Source organism: Sardina pilchardus, chromosome 18 (assembly GCF_963854185.1).
Source record: "Sardina pilchardus chromosome 18, fSarPil1.1, whole genome shotgun sequence".
In the NCBI taxonomy this organism is placed as follows: domain Eukaryota; kingdom Metazoa; phylum Chordata; class Actinopteri; order Clupeiformes; family Clupeidae; genus Sardina; species Sardina pilchardus.
Window position 1 is genome coordinate 11,680,619 of NC_085011.1, and position 19,582 is coordinate 11,700,200.

A 19,582-nucleotide genomic window follows, 5' to 3' on the forward strand; every position below is an offset into this window, starting at 1 on the left:
TCAGTTCAGTTAACTTCCCGGGTTTTACAGGGGAAAATCATACCTTTGCCATACGACTATAACAAAGTTGTTATTGCTAACTAGTTACTAACCCCTAATCCTAAAGAAGTGAGAGAGCAGTTATGTTTGGATTGAATGAATAACTATAGTAATATGTCCATTAAATATCATTTGTGTCACAACCTGGTATATTAATGAAGTTAGCACTATACACCACCATCTACAGTTCTACATTTTCACTGTAACATTTAAATATTATAACTTGTGCAGCATTGTATGTCTCTCCCTACAAGCTTTTAACTTCGTCTTCACAACCACCCTGATATCTTACCTATTTGTGTCTTCTAACAAAAAAAAAATAGGGTGACACTGACAGCTTGAACCAAAAGATGTCTGCAAAAGTCTTAACGGAAGCCCTTTTCAGAATTGGCCCCCTGACACAACAGTGGCCCTTGTGGTGTGATACTCTTGTGGTATTTATTGATCATTATTTTTTTAATGATCATGCTTGCACACAAGTTGGATTATATTGCACATTTGCCCAAAATTACAGTAGGTAACATGGAAGAAAAAGGAAGCACTTTGGGGGAAAAATCCGCTTTTTCCACTTTTAAGAATATAGTGTTAAAATGGACAAAATAACATTTTCTAAGCTGACAACCTGTCTAGAACTCATGTTGAGGGGTTAAATATCAATACTGGATAGGTTGTATGCTTGTACCAAAAAGTGTCCGACAAAGTTTTAATATCAGTTTTGGCCCCCTGACTATAACAAAAATGGACCATTACAACTCACACACAGTCAGTAGAACAAGAAATTGGGAGAAAAAAAGGGCCATGAATCTAATTTCAAGTGTCCTTTCAAACTGTCTATTTTGGAAGCCTTATTTTCACTATAACCAAAAATCTGAACCTCTGAGTTCCTTCTGTATCAAAGAATAGAATAGAATATATACTTTTTTGATCCCGTGAGGGAAATTCAGTTCTCTGCATTTAACCCAATTTAACCGAATTAGTGAACACACAGCATACAGTGAACACTCAGTGAGGTGAATCACACAACCCAGAGCAGTGAGCTGCCTGCCCAACCAGCGGCGCTCGGGGAGCAGTGAGGGGTTAGGTGCCTTGCTCAAGGGCACCTCAGCCTTGGACTGGTCGGGGATCGAATCGGCAACCCTCAGGTTACAAGCCCGAAGCCCTAACCAGTAGGCCACGGCTGCCCCAAACGAGCACAAATCAGCACATACTGCCTTCATCAATGAACACATCGAATTGTCTATTCAGAATAATAACTAAGATTACTTTGCACAATTTACAGTAATTACTGAGTCTCAGCCTCACGCCGAATAAACCGAAGGACAGTGAAAAAAAATACTTCAACAACATTTCAAGTTCATGTTATTTTCTTAATAAAAATAATTTATTTTCAGGACAACATATAAATATTTTCAACACATGGTACAGATATTTTGTTATGAATAAATACTAAACAAATCAACAGGAGAGAAAAAAGGCGTTTTCGTACAATAATCTAATATGAAAGGTTGCACAAATAAAAAAATTCTCCAGACTTTCTTCGTTGTCTTAACCATCATTGGAATGTCGCTATGAGTGTCAAAGAAAGTACCATCCTTAAATCAGAGCAGCGTTTTAGGTTATTGTGCAAGTTTGTGATGGTCTGTTACTCCTCTTAGACACAGACATAAAACTGAAAAAAGTGTACACCCTTTCCAAAAAATCTCCTTAAGCGAACCTCAGATATCCCACGCCGGTACATCCTCTGTGTAAAGCACATATGTGTAACTATCTAGGCCAACATTTATCTAGGTTTCAAGTAGACAAAGCTATACATTACAGTATTGGGACCTCGGAGATGCATACAGTGGATATATATTGAAGTATCTGTATCTGTGTGTACTGTATGTGTAGATTTGAATGAAGAGAGTAGCTGCAGAACAGTTCACACCCCCTAGATAGTAGGAATCAGCAGACTGAGCACACAATACATTTGTCACACAATTCTGATCTGGTCTTTTAAAAAATAAGCGTTGCAAAAATTAACATCAAGATGCCATTTTTTAAAGGTCTGCAATGAATTTTAGGCATGGTTGGAGTATTGATCATGGTCCTCTACATTAAGATAGCCCTCCACATGGTAAGGGTTTACAGTGGTCTGTCTGTCTGGCAGACTAGCCTCTTCATGAGAAAACATTACTGCAGATATTGTATACACTTATTTGGCAGCTTCACTCCTAAGTCCATGTCAGTCAGAGCACACAGGCTGTATGTGTGACAGGCATCGAGTGGTTCTTTAGAGAGAGAGAGACAAAGATACATAAACTCTAGGTAGTTTAGATAGATTGATTGATAGATAGGTAGATTAGAGACGGATAGGTAGGTAGATGAATAGACAGGCAGACAGTTCAGAAAAAAGAGAAGAGACAAATCGATAGATAAGATGAACCGAGAGACAGGAAAATAGAGAAACAAAGAGTTAAGACAAAGAAATCGGAATCGATGTGAACGTGGAGGATAACATGCGTTTTGTGTGAGTGTACTGGCGCATGTGTGTTCCTGTGCGTGTGTTATCAGTAGACTTGGGTTGAGTCCTTTTTCATCATTTAATCTCTGTAGTACAGAGGGAATGGCTGATGGCTGTGTAGTTTCTCCAGACTCCACTTTGCGAGTGTTCCCCGTGGAACGCGTGAAACCGCCATGTTATGACAGCTCTCTAGGCGTTGTTTGAAGAGAGCGCGGACAGAGAACAAAATCGTTTGTCCACCATTTATAAAATTGAAGGCAGGATATACAGAAGTTTTATTGCACTTTTTGAAACTGTTTTTCATGAGCTACGTGTCCATGAGGTCTCATTTTCTGGAACCGCAAAAGATTTTAGCTGCTGTGGTACTGCATGTCTCAAAAAACAAAAAACAAACAAACAAAACGATAGTCCTGTTTAGAACCAAAATAAAGTGTCTCTGTCTGCACATTGTACTGTAGGTGTGTATGTGTGTGTTTAGGTTTGTGTGTCAGTATGAGAGTGCTGTGTGTGTCTGTACTGTGTATGTGTGAGAGAGAGAGAGTGTGTGTGTGTGTGTGTGTGTGTGTGTGTATGTGGTCAGAGGCAAATACAAACTCAGTGTCAGAAAGGCAACATGTCCTCCCTCTTATGGCACGTTAAGTGACATGGCAGATCGATGAGTGACCTACTGCACACTCATGATAGGGATTCAGTTTGTACACACAGTGGCATCACATGCCAGTGTTTCTGGGCTATGGTGTGTGTGTGTGTGTGTGTGTGTGTGTGTGTGTGAGAGAGAGAGAGAATGTGTATGTATGTTGTGAGTTTAGCTGTTGCTGTATAGAATTGTGTTGGTGTAGGCTATGCTGGGGTTTTTGTCTTCAAATCAGTATTTTGGCAACGTGCACCATTTGTTTTTGTTTTGCTTTTGTTTCGTTTTTTTCTTTCCTCAAAGATTTACATTTGTACGAAATTAACTTTGGTCAGTTATGCTGCTCGAGCATAAAATAAGATCACTTCATTCATGTCCTTGCTTGTCCTTGAGTCCCTCCTGCTCTGACATTCGATGGGCATTCAGGCCATCTTGGAGCAGGACCCTTCCAGACAGGCAGTTTGGCACTAGACACACGTGACCACAAACGTGTGTGTACTGTATGTGTTTGGAAGGAGACAGGTCTTCCGAACTGCTGCGTCACCCTGTTGCCCGATACACTTTTGCGCAGAGACCATCGGCGGCGTCTGCGCATTGAGAAGAGAGAAAAAGCCAATTCATGAACCTGGCTCTTTCGGCTGGCCACGACTGCCTCTTCAGGCTGATTTCGTTCTGGAGTTGAAATATTTAGTTTAGTTTTTTTTCATCATTTGGCCTTCAGGTTGATTCAGCAGGGGAAGAGGTGGGGGTTGTATGTGATATGGGTGGGCTTCGAATTGGTCAGTGGCAAAAAAAAAAAAAAAAAAAAGAACGAGCCACTCATGATCTCAAATTGCACCTCGAACAGAGCCGCATGCTAGTCCAGACTCTCCGCGCCGGGGTGGGGTAGGGGGTGGTGGCGCTGTGGATTCCTCGTGCTCACCGTCTCGAAAAACACGGCCCAGCTCAGCCGCGGTAGATCTGCTTGAAGTGGTCGCACTCGTTGCAGTAGCCCTGTTTCTCCTGGTTGGCGTAGTGGTCGCAGCCCAGCGTGCGGCAGCGCTGCTTGCTCTTCTCCTTGGGCGCCTGGGCGCGCCGGCCCTCGCGCTGGCCCCGGCCCACGCAGTCCGGGCACAGGTCCGTGCAGCCGGGCGACAGGTTCTTGCAGCCGCTCCGCCGGCACTGGGCCTGGCTGCTGGACGACGTCGTGGTGGGGGGAGGACGGGCCTTGGGCGCCCTCTGGGGGAAGGACAGGACGAAGGGAGGAAGAAAGAAAGAAAGAAAAGACGGAGAGAAAAAAAGGGGGAGAAAAAGAAAGGTAGGAATAGAAGCAAGGGAAAAAAAGGAGCAAGAAAAAAAGGGAAGTTAGATATTAGATATACTTCAGGGTCTCTCACATGGTGATACAGTCTTACGCCCCCAGTCAAACAGTGGAACGGTCTTACGCCCCCAGTCAAACAGTGGAAGTGAAATACAGGTCCCGAATAACCCAAAAAAAGTCCTGCTGTAACCAAGATGACTTTGTGAAATGCTCAACGATGATGTGAGCTCTCACAACCTAATTTTAGATCTTCTGGATATCGATATCTTACTTCATACACCACAAAGTCATACTTCTTTTTTTTCTGCTGTCTGGCCCTCGAGTAAAACCCCTACTCAAAAATCACCTACAGAGAGTAGTGCTTTCCTACAGCACAAGACTGTGATTTCACCTCTCCCCCCCATGTAGACAACATTTGCCCCACCCCCACTTTACCCATGACACAAACATACCCCACCCCCAAGACACCCCATAGTAACTTCCGCAGAGAAACCTGCACTCTCTACTCACAATGAACCCACAGTGACGACCCCCATGAGCAATTAGACAATTGCGTCATAAGAATAACACATTATTAGACATTCCATATTCAACTTCCAACTTCTTAAAGCCTGATGTATATCTTTGTTATGAAACACAATAAAGTAAAAAAATTGAAAAAATTGTAAAAATCCATATTCAAGTACTGACATGCTACAGGTAATCTGGCATGTATACGCCAAACAAAGTGCTATAGATTCAGATAAAGCTAAGAAACAGTGAACGCAGACGCAGAGGTTGGCTTACCATGACTAGCGGGGGCGAGTTGGGTCCTCTGGTGGTGGTGGTGGCCTGGTTGAGCCGGGCGCTCTGCTCCTTCACGTAGCACTTGTTGCAGTAGCCCTCCAGCATGGCCTTGCCCACCGCTCCGCAACCGGGCCCACGGCACCGCGGGCAGTTCTGGAAGCCCGCCTCGGACGTGTGGCGCGGCTGGACGGTGGCTGGTGGTGCTTCTGGACATGGGCACAAAGACAACGATAAATGTCGAGACAAAATGCAAATGATCCCTTGAAGTCACACAACCCAGATTGAACCAGTTTTAGAGTTGGGTTCTAAGAAGTCACACGACCCAGATTAAACCAGTTTTAGAGTTGGGTTCTAAGAAGGAACAATAGACATGCATACACACATATGGACAAATACACAGACATACACAGACAGTTTTCGGGGTTGTGTATTAGCAAGAATCTGGCAATACCAATTACAATACAATATATTGGAATATATTGCGAAACTTGCGATACAATGTGTAAATTGTTATACTGTGATTTAAGTCTAATTCTAGAAAAAACTATATAGAAAAAGACACCTTCATGTGCATAAAATGTAAGCAAAAAAAGTTAAAGAGTTTCTGTGAAAGTGAGCTGTCTGTACAGACATTTGGAATATGACAGAGACGAGCCGGTGAATCACCCCCTGTGGGGTCCGAAACTGGGTCAGATGGAACTGAGAGCATCTCACTGACAATGACAAAGCACTTCAAGTGCCGGTCCCACTATGAATATGTAAGGGCATCACAAGCGCCCTGGAGGTCCCCGAGTAGTAGTTACGAAGCGTTCCAAGGTGACTTGAACAGTCCGTCTCACTTTGAGTCAAACTCAACACAAAGGTCAAACTACCCCACTCCCACAAGAGTGAGTGTGGCGAGCAATTCATTGATAGAGACCATTCATTCAATCAAGTGCAAGCCGGATTCACGTACTAATACATGTTACACAAACACACACGCACACGCACACGCAATAGGAATAGCGGAATTTCCGTAATGGCATAGCCTAGTATTGCATTATTATTGAGTGAAAGAGACTCACGTCATAATCGGTCTTGTAGGTCTGACAGGGATGAGAGGCTGAGACAAATGAATGGGGGGGGAATGCCCCAAAAGGGGGCGTTGTGTTCAGGGCCTTGCTCTCGGGCCCACCAAGACTTTTGTGTGGCAAGCACCGAATTTTTTTGTCTCGCTGCAAAATCTTTTTTCTCCGTCAACGCCCTCATATAGGGCTCTTATGTGTGCCTTCCTGTTTCAGGTACAACACCACAGCAACCACCCAACCACCACCACAACACTACCTATCACCATGGTGACTGACACACACGCACACACTCACACACACACACACACACACACACACACACAGACAGAGTAAGGTGTGTTGGGCCAACACACCTTCCTCTGTGTGTGTGTGTGTTAGGAGTCCCAGTAAGGAGAGGCAGGTGTGTGTACTTACGGTGGTTGGTCTGATAGTCCACATAGCAGATAGTGCAGAAGCCCAGCTTCTCCTGCGTGCCGAAGAACTGGCAGCCGCTGCGCTTGCAGAGCCGCGCCGCGTTGCCCGGCACGTGCCAGGGCGTGAGTCCCGACGCCGCTGAGCGCTCGGCGTCCCGGAGCTGCGTCCACACCGAGGAGGACGAGGCGGTGGCGGTGGCGGCGGAGGGGTCGACGCGGGGCGGCCCGGGCGGCTGGGGCTCGCGCTCGGCCCCCCTCTCCGCCGCCGTCCGGTGCATGCAGGGCGCGCACAGCCCGTTGAACGTCCTGAAGACCTCCTGCCGGCACACGCCACAGCGCTCGGCCTCGCGGTCCCTCTCGCCGCGCTCGCGCTCCCGCTCCCGCTCCCACTCGCGCTCTCGGTCCCGGTCGCGCTCACGCTCCCTGCCGCCGGTCCACTGGCTCCAGCCGTGGTGGTGGTGCGCGGGGCCGTTGAGGGGCGCGGCGTTGGCCGCGGACGACGACGACGACGGCGGCGGCAGCGGCGGCGGCGGGTTCTGGCGGGCGGCGAAGCAGCGCTCGCACAGGCCGTCGTGCTCCACGCTGAGCGTGAACAGGCAGCCGGGCGTCTTGCACTTCATGGCGTGCGTCTCGCTGTACAGGCTCAGGCTGGGGGCGGTCGGCGGGGCCGAGCGCGGGCTCGGGATCTGGGCGCGGTCGCCCACGGTCGCCGGCGCCGGCGGGGCCCCCCGGCAGCGCCCGCCCTCGTGCTCGCCCGCCACCACCGGCCCTCCCAGCGTCACCCCCGCCACCGTCGCGCCCACCACCACCCCGGGCCCGGCCGGCGACGTCACGTTGGGCTCCAGCGGTCGGCTGGCCTGCCGCTTCTCGAAGCACTCGTGGCAGTGCGGCTGCGTGTCCACCGACACGTAGAAGGTGCAGCGCGGCGTGGCGCAGCGGATCTCGATGAGCGAGAGCTGCGAGACGGAGAAGGGCGGCGGCCGCTGCTGGGCCTGAGGGGCCCACAGAGCCTCCTTGTCCTCCTGCCAGCGCTTGTATTCGTGGTTGACCAGCTGCAGGTAGTCCTCCATCAGGTCCATATCCTCTGGGAGGTTCCCTTCGTCCAACCTGGACATCAAAACACACAAACCACACACTCAGGGTCAGCTGCTTAAATGGACTGTAATATCTGCATCCAGATATGTGGTATGTGGTACAGTATGTGGTAAATATCAGTTGTAACTGTTCAGTATACATATGGTAGAGATTTTTTTTTTTTTATTATTACCTGGCTGCACTGACGATGCGCGTAGTGTCGATGGGGAGGCCGATGATGGGGATCTCGATCAGCATCAGGTACTCCTTCAGCAGCCGCTCCTTCTGCTGGTGCTCCTTCTCCGTCAGGAAGTGCACCCGCAGCTCCTCAAAGCCGCCGCGGCCCGGATTGATCAGCGGCACCCCTCGGATTTCTGTGGACGCAAACGGTCGCAAACACACACACATACGTGAGTACAATACAATCCAACATGCCTCTAGACAACTACTCAGAATGCTAACACGATAGCACATGTATTTTTTCTATATTGACCCATGTCTCTGTAAACTGGATTTAGTCACATTTGTCCACAAACACAAGCTATTGCCTACACCACACATATCACACCAATAAAATCAGACATTTCTTCAACAGGAATACCTGCCGTCAGAATGACATACACAACACCCCTACTAACCTTTACTTTTGACAGTAAAAAGGAAACATTTCCCCTTTAAGATATTGGTATGAACAACTGATGGATATTGGTTTCAGTTGGAGTCTGTAAAGTGTGAGTGCAACTGGTATATAGCCCTCACAGGGGTCAGCTATGTGTCACACCAGGTGTGCTCATCACCTGGGCCGCTGTCTTTGATGGTGATGAGGGGAGCGAAGTGCTGCGAGTCGTAGCCGAGCACTATGGGATACTTGTAGCACTCGCTGGCCGGCCAGTGCAGGGGCAGGTAGATGCCACCCACGTTGAGTGGCGCGAAAGAGGATCCAGACTTCATACTTCTTACCACACTGTCTGTTAACAGGAAGAGACAAAAGGACAGCGTTCACTGAATTTGCCATAAAATCAGCGCTGTATAACTCAGTAGATTACACCTACAGTATAATATGTCACCTGCCATGACAGGTCTAGTAAATCAAATAGGTAAAGTAAAAAAATAATGATAATAATAATAGTGACTATTTCAAAGAATTAAACATAAGAATAGCTTTTGCGGTTCAGCAAGTTACCACAGAACTGGACTGCTTCCTTTGAAGAGGCACATGACTACGTTAACACTTCTGCTGAAGGCTTCTGTGGAAGCTGAGCACTGCCCTGACAGGAAGAGAGAGCATCAGCAAGAACAACCAACCAACCAACCTGCGATGACCACAATCGGCCTCCGGAGGATGTTGGACAGCACGAAGATGTGAATGTCCTCCAGGGAGTCAAACTGCAGGCCGTTGCTACTGGACACTGGTGAGGCCATGTCCACGATCTTCCTCCACTCCTCATCCCAGTTCTGCAGCACACACACACACACACACACACAAAATAGGTAAGGGCACCACAAGGAGAATTCAAAATAAGACCAACACTGCAGTCTTGCTGAGGATGGCGGATGTGGGACACCATCAAAAGGAAAAAAAGATCACATCTCACTCTGCTATCTGTAAGATAATCTTAATATAGCCACAGAAACCCCCCAATGCTGTAGTGGAAACAAAAAAAAAACCTACAACAACATAGTCAAACTAACCTAAAGTACCTCAGCCTCATATATTTCAGATATATGACCAACAAAACTGAAAATAGCACCGCAGCATAACATCAAAAGTCTACATTGGATATGCTGGTCTGCATAAGTGTGTGTGTGTGTGTGTGTGTGTGTGTAAGCAAAACAACTCTCTAAATACTGTTCAATCTCTTCCATTATTGAAAGTCGGCACATTTGGAGAAGGAGGTGTTGTGTATCCCTTAACACTGCTGTACTGAGCTTGGTTGCGGTCAGCAGAACCATAACTGAATCTTGTCTGAGCAATTGTTGCACCTGTCAAATTTGTATCCTTATGTGATATTAATTCTTAATTGTGGATACAACTAAAGAAGTAAACTGTGTGTGTGTGTGTGTGTGTGTGTGTGATAGTATTACCATAGTGCTGTAGCGGAGGCCTGTCTGGGTGAACTCCTGTGAGTGGAGCAGCTCTGTCTGGAAGCGTGCTCGGAAGTCGGCCGTGTCGGTCTCCTTCAGCACGGCGTAGAGGGTCTTCCGCAGGACCAGGTCCGTGTCCTGCACTCCCAGCATGTACTGGGACGCGGCGTGGAGCAGGCAGTTACCGTCCCCTGAAGCACAAACAACATATCAAATCAATGTGCGCGTACACACACACACACACGACTACACACAAAAACATGAAAAGACTCCAAGATAACATGACAACATGACAAACAGAACAGCTACAGTAGATGTTTATTGTAGCTTTTCATCCAGCAGAGGCTCAAAGCAAGAGAGACTGGGCCTCCAGGTTTTCAGTTAAAGATGTTGCTTTAAGACAGAACGTACATCCGGGAAAATCAGAGCAGCTTTGTTTTTCAAACGTCTAGCTAGTGCATGCCGTTGTGGATCTTTACACTTTGATGCGATTTGGGTTCAGAGTCCGGGTAATTCCGGTCATCACCTGCTATGATGACAGCCGAGCCCACCTGAGCCTTCATATCTAACCAGTGCTAAGTGATAATAACACCGTCCAATTGACAAAAATGCCCTCTAATGTGGAGTTCCCCAAAGTTTCCTGAACAAACGCGCGCAAATCATAAAAGCGTTAATGATACTGCACTAGTGTTTCATGTTCAGTAAGGGACGTCTATAATAGCTACACAATGTCTCGCACGTACATCCACACACAAGCGTATCTCCATATATAAATACACACACGCACACTGGCAGACTGCCTGTGAGCAAGTTCTTTAGCACAGTGAAATGAACACACACACACGTTCCTCAGTAGTTCTGTACCCTCAAGCAGCCTGGCAATAATATAGACATGGCTGTGGGGAAGAGATCTGCTTCAAGGCACCTGCGTGACTCAAACCGCACCACTCCTGAGGTTTTACAACTGTGGCAAAGAGAAAACACAACTCTTGCAGTGCAGGTGACCATATCATGCTCAAACACCAGCGACGCTCTTTCTACGAAAGCTAGAAAGACACCAACATTTCAGTGTAGGACTGAAAAGAGTTGTGGAAAAAAAAGGGACCAAAAAAGAGGCACAGAGGGGATTTCCGAAAAAAAAAAACCTGGTTGAAGCGCATCAAACGGGTGTGCGTTACACCTCACTACCATCCCCACTTTTTTTTTTTGAAGAGAGGAAACATGACGGGAGGTCTGGAGAAAAAAAAAAGAGACGCCTGAGATCATCCCCTCCTCTCTCCTCCTTGAAAGCCGAGGAAGGAGAAGAAAGGGTCAACTCAAAGCACGAATTCAAAATCAAAGTGTACATGTCTGGTCGATTGAGGCCCTTTTGAGCAGCGCGCTTCTTTTGGTCTACTGTATGTTTTAGGCAGAAGCGTCCTCTCTACAAGCAGGCTGGTTCAGAGTGCCAACACGGCACATCTGTCAAAAAAAAAACTGCCTACTTAGGCAGTACTGCACCGCACGCCGGCGACCCGGGTTCGATTCCCGCCCCGTGGTCCTTTCCGGATCCCACCTCAACGCTCTCTCCCACTCACTTCCTGTCTCTATCAACTGTCCTAACATTAAAAGACATAAAACCCCCAAAAATATACTTAAAAAAAAAAAAAAAAAACTGCCTTCTTCACCTTTGAATGCTATGAAACCTACCAAGCAGTGATTAAAAACACACATTGGGTAGAACTACAGTACTCACTGCAAGCAAAGAGGTCAAAATACCTAAAATGCATCCAAGTCATGCAAAAATAAAGCATCAAGGAGTGCTTTGATACTTTCAGACACTTTGAATATTTATTGCATTTTAGCGTTGAAACATTTTTCCAAAAATAAGACCATATAATGGCCATCCCAACCCTACAGTAAATGAACTTAAATGTATCCCATGTGTTTGATCAACACAACTGCTAGCTATGAAAGAAGCATGATCTCAGCTGAACCTCTACAGCTCCAACTCTATGACTCTTTGGAAAGGACAAAACTAGGTGTGTTGTGACACCAGCTCTTAGACGTCCTGACATGATTGTTCATTAAATTAAATCTGCCGAGTTGTAGCCCACTTTCTTCATTGTGCAACACAAATGATGAGCGCAATGGTCATGCACTGAAATACCCTAACCCTCACACACAAGTCAGACCCACACACACACACACGCACGCACACGCACACACACGCACACAGGAGGAATTTCCCTGTGTGTGTGTGTGTGGTTCTCTCTGAGTCAGTGTCGATAGGCTGGTGTCGTTCTCATCTCCCCTGGGCTCCAGACACAGGTCCTCTCAACAGAGCCGGACTTTCCCGAGGGGCGGAGCTCGGTTCGGCGCGACTGGAATGCGTTGCCCGGCGACAGCCAATGGGACGGGTGTTTTAAGACCACGTGTTAATGGTGGTACTAAAAAACACAAAACCTGCTTTCATGTCAGCTACATGATGTGTGTGCAGCCTTGCACCTTTCACAAGAATAGAGGAAGGGAAGAGTAATCACAGTTCCTCTTTTATTCTTCTTCTTCACGGTTTTACGGCATGAGCCAGCCTGTCAAATTGTAATGTTTGGTGACTTTGGTCACTTCAGGTCACTTGAGCATAAAACAAACATGACACCTGCAATTAATATCCAGGCCTACATCCTGTCTCTCAAATAAACACACATACAGTACGCACTGGTACCAAGGAAGGATGGCATAACTGTAGAATAGAGGATGCTGGGAAACCACCCCTGTTTAAGGGCCTTCAATGAATTGTAACATACTTCCCATTTTATTGTTTATTTTTGATAAGAGAGAGGACATTCCTTTACACGGCTGCATCTTATTTCACTCCAGATATTTGTTTCCATGCCCTGTGAATCACTATGCTGGTAACTGGTATTCTAAGACTAATGTAGACCTCTGCAGTGAAGGCCTGTTCAATTTACATCAAAAGGAGACATTTGCTCTTTCAGCAAACAATGGAGCCAAATGAAATGAAAAAAAAAAAATCATGTTTTTCCGCCAACCTAAAGGAAGAGGAAGGGCACGTTTTTTTTTCATTTCGAGGCTCAAAGATTCCACACCATGAGCATGTAAACAACACCATAGCGGGTTGATGGTGCGCAGGTCTAAGGTTAGCTCACGGAGAACAGAAAGCCAAAAATAAGGCCATTACGCAATTTTGGTGAAGCTAAAATACACACTTGATACAACCGCCTCACGGCCACTTGTTGAAACTGCCTTGTGTTGAAACCACAGGACACGTGTAGCCTGGCTGTGGCTGTTCCGCATTAACTGAGTTAAAGGTTCTTCTGCCCTCACTCAAGACAAAAACAACTCCAGAGCTGAGACCCCTTCTCTCCTTTATGATGAAGCCCTCTGGTTGGTTGCGAGTGAAAAGGGAAAGTTGGGATAGGACACATGACACCGATAAGATCCCGTCTTGGAAATACCCTCTCCGCCGACTCACACAACCACATCCTTATCAACGACGAGCCAGGTTTCAATCACACGCTCGAGAAGTGTACACAAACAAAGTGGCTCACAGTTGAACTGTGTGGTGGCAACCAGTGGAAGCCACCAGTTTGTGCTGTCCCACTTCACTCTACACTCTTCCCCTGTCACCTGGAGCACACCTGGTTCGGCCTGGGCTGAAGTGGCCAGCGTCCACTGGCATTACACACTCTGTACATTCCGTCTTGAGGAGTCACATATGTGTCATATCCCTGAGTGAGGCCAGAGATTCCCGAAAAAAAAAAGAAAAAAAAGAAGACAAGATAAACCCTGGGCTTTGTGTTACTTCAAAGAGGAAATTCCCCTCTCATTAGGAAGGAAATGGCTGCCAGGTCCTGACATATCACATCCTTGGTCTTTCTCAAGCACTAACCTTCGCAGAATCAGTCAGCCTCTAATCAGCCCTTTTAGTCAACTTAGGCCTCAGAAGTTACCAACTCATGATCTACATGCATACATATTACATAACAACATTATTGCAACTCTTTTTCCAACAAACAAGAGCATATTCAAAATGCTCCATCACAATAAAGAGTGAATTGTGGGTAATAGTATTTTTCGGCAATATATAACTTATGTGGTTATAAAGCGCATCATGTCAGGTGACTGAGAAGTCTTACACAATAGGCATACACCCTATGGTTTAATTAGCCTGTGGTAATATAGTTCATATATCTGAAACTTTCCTGTCCTCTTTATGTAGAAAATATAATCACACACTGAAATGACAATGTATTCACAACCGAGAATTTGCCCATTAAAAATGCACTGTTAGCAGAAACACAATTAGCAATGACAACATTGGCAATACATTTAGTTTAATGAAGATGGACTAGGCCATCTACTAAAAAACACAACATACAAGTTATCATGTCCTTTCAAGTTAAATACACAACCAGGGACAGCAGCAGCCATTTCTAAAAGACTTAGCCTAAAGCTGGTAGGACCCTGAAATGTAATTTTCATGTTACGCATGTTTCAGGTATGCTGAATATGAGTGTCAACTCTCAGAGATGATCTGTCATCATCTGCCATCGCATCGCAGGCAAAACAGCAGTCTCTCGCAAAGAGGCCATCTCCTTTTTTTTCTTCTTTCTCAAAGTCAGTTCCTATTCTTCTCAGCTACTCAGTCACAATTGACTATAAACTCTTTGGGAAAAATGAAGATGAAAAATCCAGTAATTTAGTTGAACATTAAGCAATCATACTGTGTCTCATCAGCGAGAGGACTTACAGTAAATGACTAGTACACTAGCTAGGGAGACTCCACTGGTACACTCACACAAGTTTCCTTCTTCTTAGTCATACTAGCACTCTGACTTCTGTTTGACAAAGGGGGACTCATCATCATCAGCGATGGACAAGTGAAGTTGATTGAGATATTAAGTTAAGTCGTGTTACACGTGGGGGATATGAGAAGGGTTCTTTACATGGAAGAATAGGCCTTTCAGGTCACCATGACCCTACTTCCCGAAACACAGTACACATTGTACATCTAGCACCAAGTAGAGGAAACACAAAATGCCTGGAGTTTCAACTTGAGGATGTTTTGCTGGGGTTGACTAAACTATATTGTGCAACCGACCACATGTCAGCTTCACTGCAGCAAATGGCAAAAGTTAGTAAATGATTGCATGCAAACACACACACGCACACACACAGACACACACACACTAATGCATACTTTAGAGGTTACCTTCTCTCCAGTATAAGAGATTAACTGTTTACGCTCACTATTTAGCACAGATAACACTCATTGTTTGAGCCAGTGTTATAAGAATATCTTCAAATTAAAGACACCAACTGCAAGTGATCACCACTGATCCACAGCTTGTATCGATCAATCTCATTTGATAGTCAGCGACAACAGGGTATCAGGGTATCCAGTTTCAGCACTGGGATGTGTATGCATGTGGGTGTGTGTGTGTTTCTGCTCTTACCATTAGTCCGCAGTGGCACCAGTTTTTTTACTTCGCGGCACCAGTTGAGCCTCTTCTCCTGCTCCAGGGAGGTCTGCATGGCCCGGTCCAAGATGGCCGACTGGATGACCTCGCGGAAGGTCTGGTGGAAGTGGCTCATGCGGATCATCTCCAGCGTGTGCCGGTGCATGCCCCGCAGGTGGTGTACCAGGCCGCCGCTGGACGACGGCTTGACCACGTCGTTGGGCACCCTCTCCCGGATCTTCATGGCCTTGAACAGGTTGCTCACAAACAGGAACTTGGGCAGGAAGTTTTGACCCTGCGACATGGTGTATTCCGGAATAATCGGCACCAACTCGGTACTGGGAAAGGTGACAGAGAGGGATGGAGAAAGAGGGACAGGGTGTTAGGCAGGAGGCCTCAGCATACATCAGACAACACTTGCCGATGATCTTGATCTTCGATTTCAGTCTCAGAGAATGAACAATACGTTGATATAGGATCACTTGTACTTTAGCTACCCTTTCTGAATGAATTTCAAACCAAAAAAAGAGGCTTAACATGCATGTTGAGTTAGAATAATGTGGCTGACCTGTGTCTGTTTTTAAATACCACCTCATACATGACTTCTGTTTACAAAAGATTGCCCCTGTCACATGCAGTGTGGGGCCAGATAAACAGTGTCACCAAAAGCATTTTAGATCATTTTTGCCCTCATATCAAACCCACTGGTGTCATTTCAGAAGCTCGTGAGAAAAAAGCACTTCAAGGAAATGTCAGTTGGATAGTGCTGACAGAAACTGTCTGGTTGGCAAGCCTTTTGCTGACTTTGACACAAAGAAGACGGTCAACTAAGAAACAAATTGTACTGAGACAGACAATCGTATGGGAAACAGAAGACAAGAAGTTGCTAGGTGAAAAGGCACTCTCACTCAAAAGATGTCACGTTAAAGACAAGGGCACCAGCCACCCCACCAGAGGTGCTTAGGTTAAGTATGTTAATATAAAAAAAACATTATAGGCTCTGGATATGTTATAATATGGCCTTCACTCTCTCCCCGATTAAGGCCAAGGGCCCTCACTAAACGCTGTCTCCGAGGCTTTGTGTGATTTCGCTACTAGTAGGCTAAAGCAGACAGCTACACCACAGGACTGGGCACAATGGAGACCGCCGCAGCTAAGGTAGGCTACTTCGGGCTCGAAAAAATATTACAACAGGAGCCCTTGCTGACGCTACGATTACGTAATTGGTTTGATAGACAAATTTTAACAATGTTAAACTGTTAGTCGTGACATCCGTCGTTGCTTTTGTCAGTGACACTGATATCAACATGAATATTTCATCCTTCGTTAATGCTATTTAATTGCTGGTAGGTGACGTATTCGTAAACAATGGCTGTCAAAAACGGTGGCGCCGAGAGAGAGGGAAAGCAACCCCGCTACCAGACTGAGAAGCTTTGAAAACGAGACATTGGTTTGATATACTTTAGAAGCTAATAGGCCTATCGCGTGAAATGACAATTATTGCAGCGATACCGGGCCCGAAAAAAGGCAAAGCGACAGGATGCAACTCTTACCTGTTCAATATGTCGGTATCAACAAAGCCCATAAGATGTTCCGACTAGACCACTGCCACTTCACTGAATGTAACCGCAGTCGTCCATACCGCCATTAACCTTAACTCGCAAATATGCTGTAGTGTCCTCACGGTAAAAGATACTAGCTCACAGTATTCTTAAACACGGAAAAGAGTGGGGATTTCCACAGCTCGGGACTTTCCGCCACACACGCTCACATAGGCTACAAGGCTGCCTGTGCCGCTTACAATACTATCGATGGCCACTAGGGGCGCCCACATGCAATTATGCTGTGACGCCATCACGTTACGTTCATGATGGAGTGACGTGCCGACGTTTTTCCCTGTTCACGCTCTCCACCCTCTGTGCACAAAGGAGAAACGAACGTCATTAGCTGTTGTGAAATTCCTGAGGTTTCAGGCTAGCCTACTAATATGCATTCAATGTGAGTTCAGCTTATGTCAGATTGCGTATTTTCCACGTTGTTTTCAAAAGTTTCTTTGAGTCCCTCATACACCTGTAGCCTCTAGACCTTGTTATTGGGAATGGTCGAAAAGCTGAAATGTAAGCAATAGGCCAATATTTGGCAAGTCTGCATTGGGAACATTAGTGTGTAAAACATTAAACAGCAAGATGGCTGGCTGAGGATGGAAGTTGATGTGAGTGATTGATTGATAGCCTGGCTAGCAAGGGGGTATTCCAAGTAGGCCTCTGTGGCCTAGTGACAAACCTGGGTAAGTTACACAGAGTGGTAAACCTCCACAACAAGAGCCCAATGGCATGGCATTGATTTGTAAGGAGAATAAAGCCATACAGCTCTTCTATTGGGAGGTTTAGATAAATAGATAGATAGAAAGATAGATACGTTATTGATTCTCAAGGGGAAATTCAAGGTCCCAGCAGCTTAAGACACCACACAACATAGGCCTACTGTAGGCTACACTGCAATGCAAACAGGATGATAAGAAATCAACAAATAACAATGACTAACAAGAACAGTAGGCTATACTAAAGATAAAAATACTTAAACAAGGATCTACATGAATGTACCAAGGATTGATACTGTGGTCCAGTATGAGGTGTGTGTCAAGGTGGTAGTGCAAATATGTCCAACAGTGCAGGGTCAAAGTCTAGTGATCAGCAATAATAGGCCTACAAATGGATAATAAGTTATTATGATTATAGCAGCAGTGCAAGGATAAGCAGAGGTGGAAAAAGAACTAAAATATTGTACTCAAATAGAAGGATATTGATGCAGTATTACTCAAATACAAGTTAAAATACCATCTGAAAATGTACTGAAGTAAAATTGAAAAGTGGATAATTTAAAATGTACTTTAAGTAAAAGTCACTAAGTTACTTTTTTGTTTAGGGGGCAGCTAAGCCAGCCATGTTGCTAAGTAATACCGATTGTTTTTTTTCCCCATACTGACAGTAGGCTACTCATGACCTTATAAAACTGGAGATCTATGTGAAAAATCGCAGCAAAGTTTAGGCACATAATGGTTAATAGGCCTACTAATGTAGTGAACATTTCAAATAACCTCACTGGAAGTATGCACTACTTACTGAAAAAAAGTATCTGTAGGCTATCACTGTATAGGCTTTATTTTACCTGGATATTTTGATCTCCAAATTAAATGAATGTCAGATGACCTTTTGTATATAAATAGCATAGACTGTCTAACGTCACTCACACCTCCCTTGCTAAAGTGATAAAATGGTATAGTCCACCTGCACAACGATTCATAAAGTAGGCTATTTTTTGTTTATTTATAGGGTAGTAGCCTGGAAAATCCAGACCCTGGTAATATTTCAGATTAAGGGTCTGGCCACAAATAATGTAATGGCCCAACTCAAGGGGGCGACACCAAGCATGCATTTGGAAATCTCACCGCGTGCAACTGGATAACACTACGACCAATGTTTACTCTGATTCCGGACTTAGACGCAATTGGATAACACTACGACCAATGTTTACTGACTTTGAATGTTGCAGCACTGTCGTCATCAGTGTAGCTCGCCTATATCAGATACACCGATGTGATTGGTTTGCCCCAATGCCTGGGGTAAAAGTAGCGTGCATCATTGCTCATTGCCAGAGTGTCTTGCAGACATACTGTATATGTAATTCAAATTGTGCTCTCGCAAGAACTCGAAGAAATTGTTCTGCTGCTGGTACAATGTCTTTCTCCCGGAAAGTCAAGTTGACATAAAGCGAGATCAAAATAAACTACTAATAAAATTCTTTCCAAAGAAAGGTGAGCACAAACGTCAAAACACAAGATACACTTTCCTAGGTTCCACATGTATTCTGATGTATCCTTGTGATCCTCTTCCATCACATTTGGCGCCATCTTGATTCTTACTCTATTGTCTACATGCTGATCATTGTCACCTTAGTAAGTGGTTCTGGGAGCTTTTTTTTTTTTTTTTACTCAAGTAACGGATTGAATTTGCAATGTAGCAAAGTATACTTCACTCAAAATGTAATCAAGGTACCTCTAAAATACAAAACACACTAAAAAAACTCAATGCAATAATGTGAATTACTTTCTATTTCTGAGGATAAGTAAGATAAGAGTATAGGCTATCAGCCATTGGTCAAGTATGAAGTTAGTTTACCACTTACTATGGGTTAACTGGTTTGTCATTAATCCACATACTTG

General features: G+C 45.3%; 1 protein-coding gene across 1 annotated transcript; it reads right to left on the bottom strand.

Moving 5' to 3' along the window:
- Window positions 1-1,385: 1,385 nt before the first annotated feature.
- tnfaip3 (tumor necrosis factor, alpha-induced protein 3) lies at window positions 1,386-17,143 on the bottom strand. Its single transcript, XM_062519578.1, has 9 exons — window positions 16,914-17,143; window positions 15,358-15,698; window positions 9,899-10,089; window positions 9,127-9,268; window positions 8,611-8,781; window positions 8,007-8,187; window positions 6,741-7,846; window positions 5,260-5,465; window positions 1,386-4,391 (listed from the first exon to the last, which is right to left on the bottom strand). Exons 1-9 carry the CDS (start codon window positions 16,943-16,945, stop codon window positions 4,119-4,121), a joined length of 2,643 nt encoding a protein of 880 aa, XP_062375562.1. The 5' UTR covers window positions 16,946-17,143; the 3' UTR covers window positions 1,386-4,118.
- Between the last annotated feature and the right edge of the window lie 2,439 nt (window positions 17,144-19,582).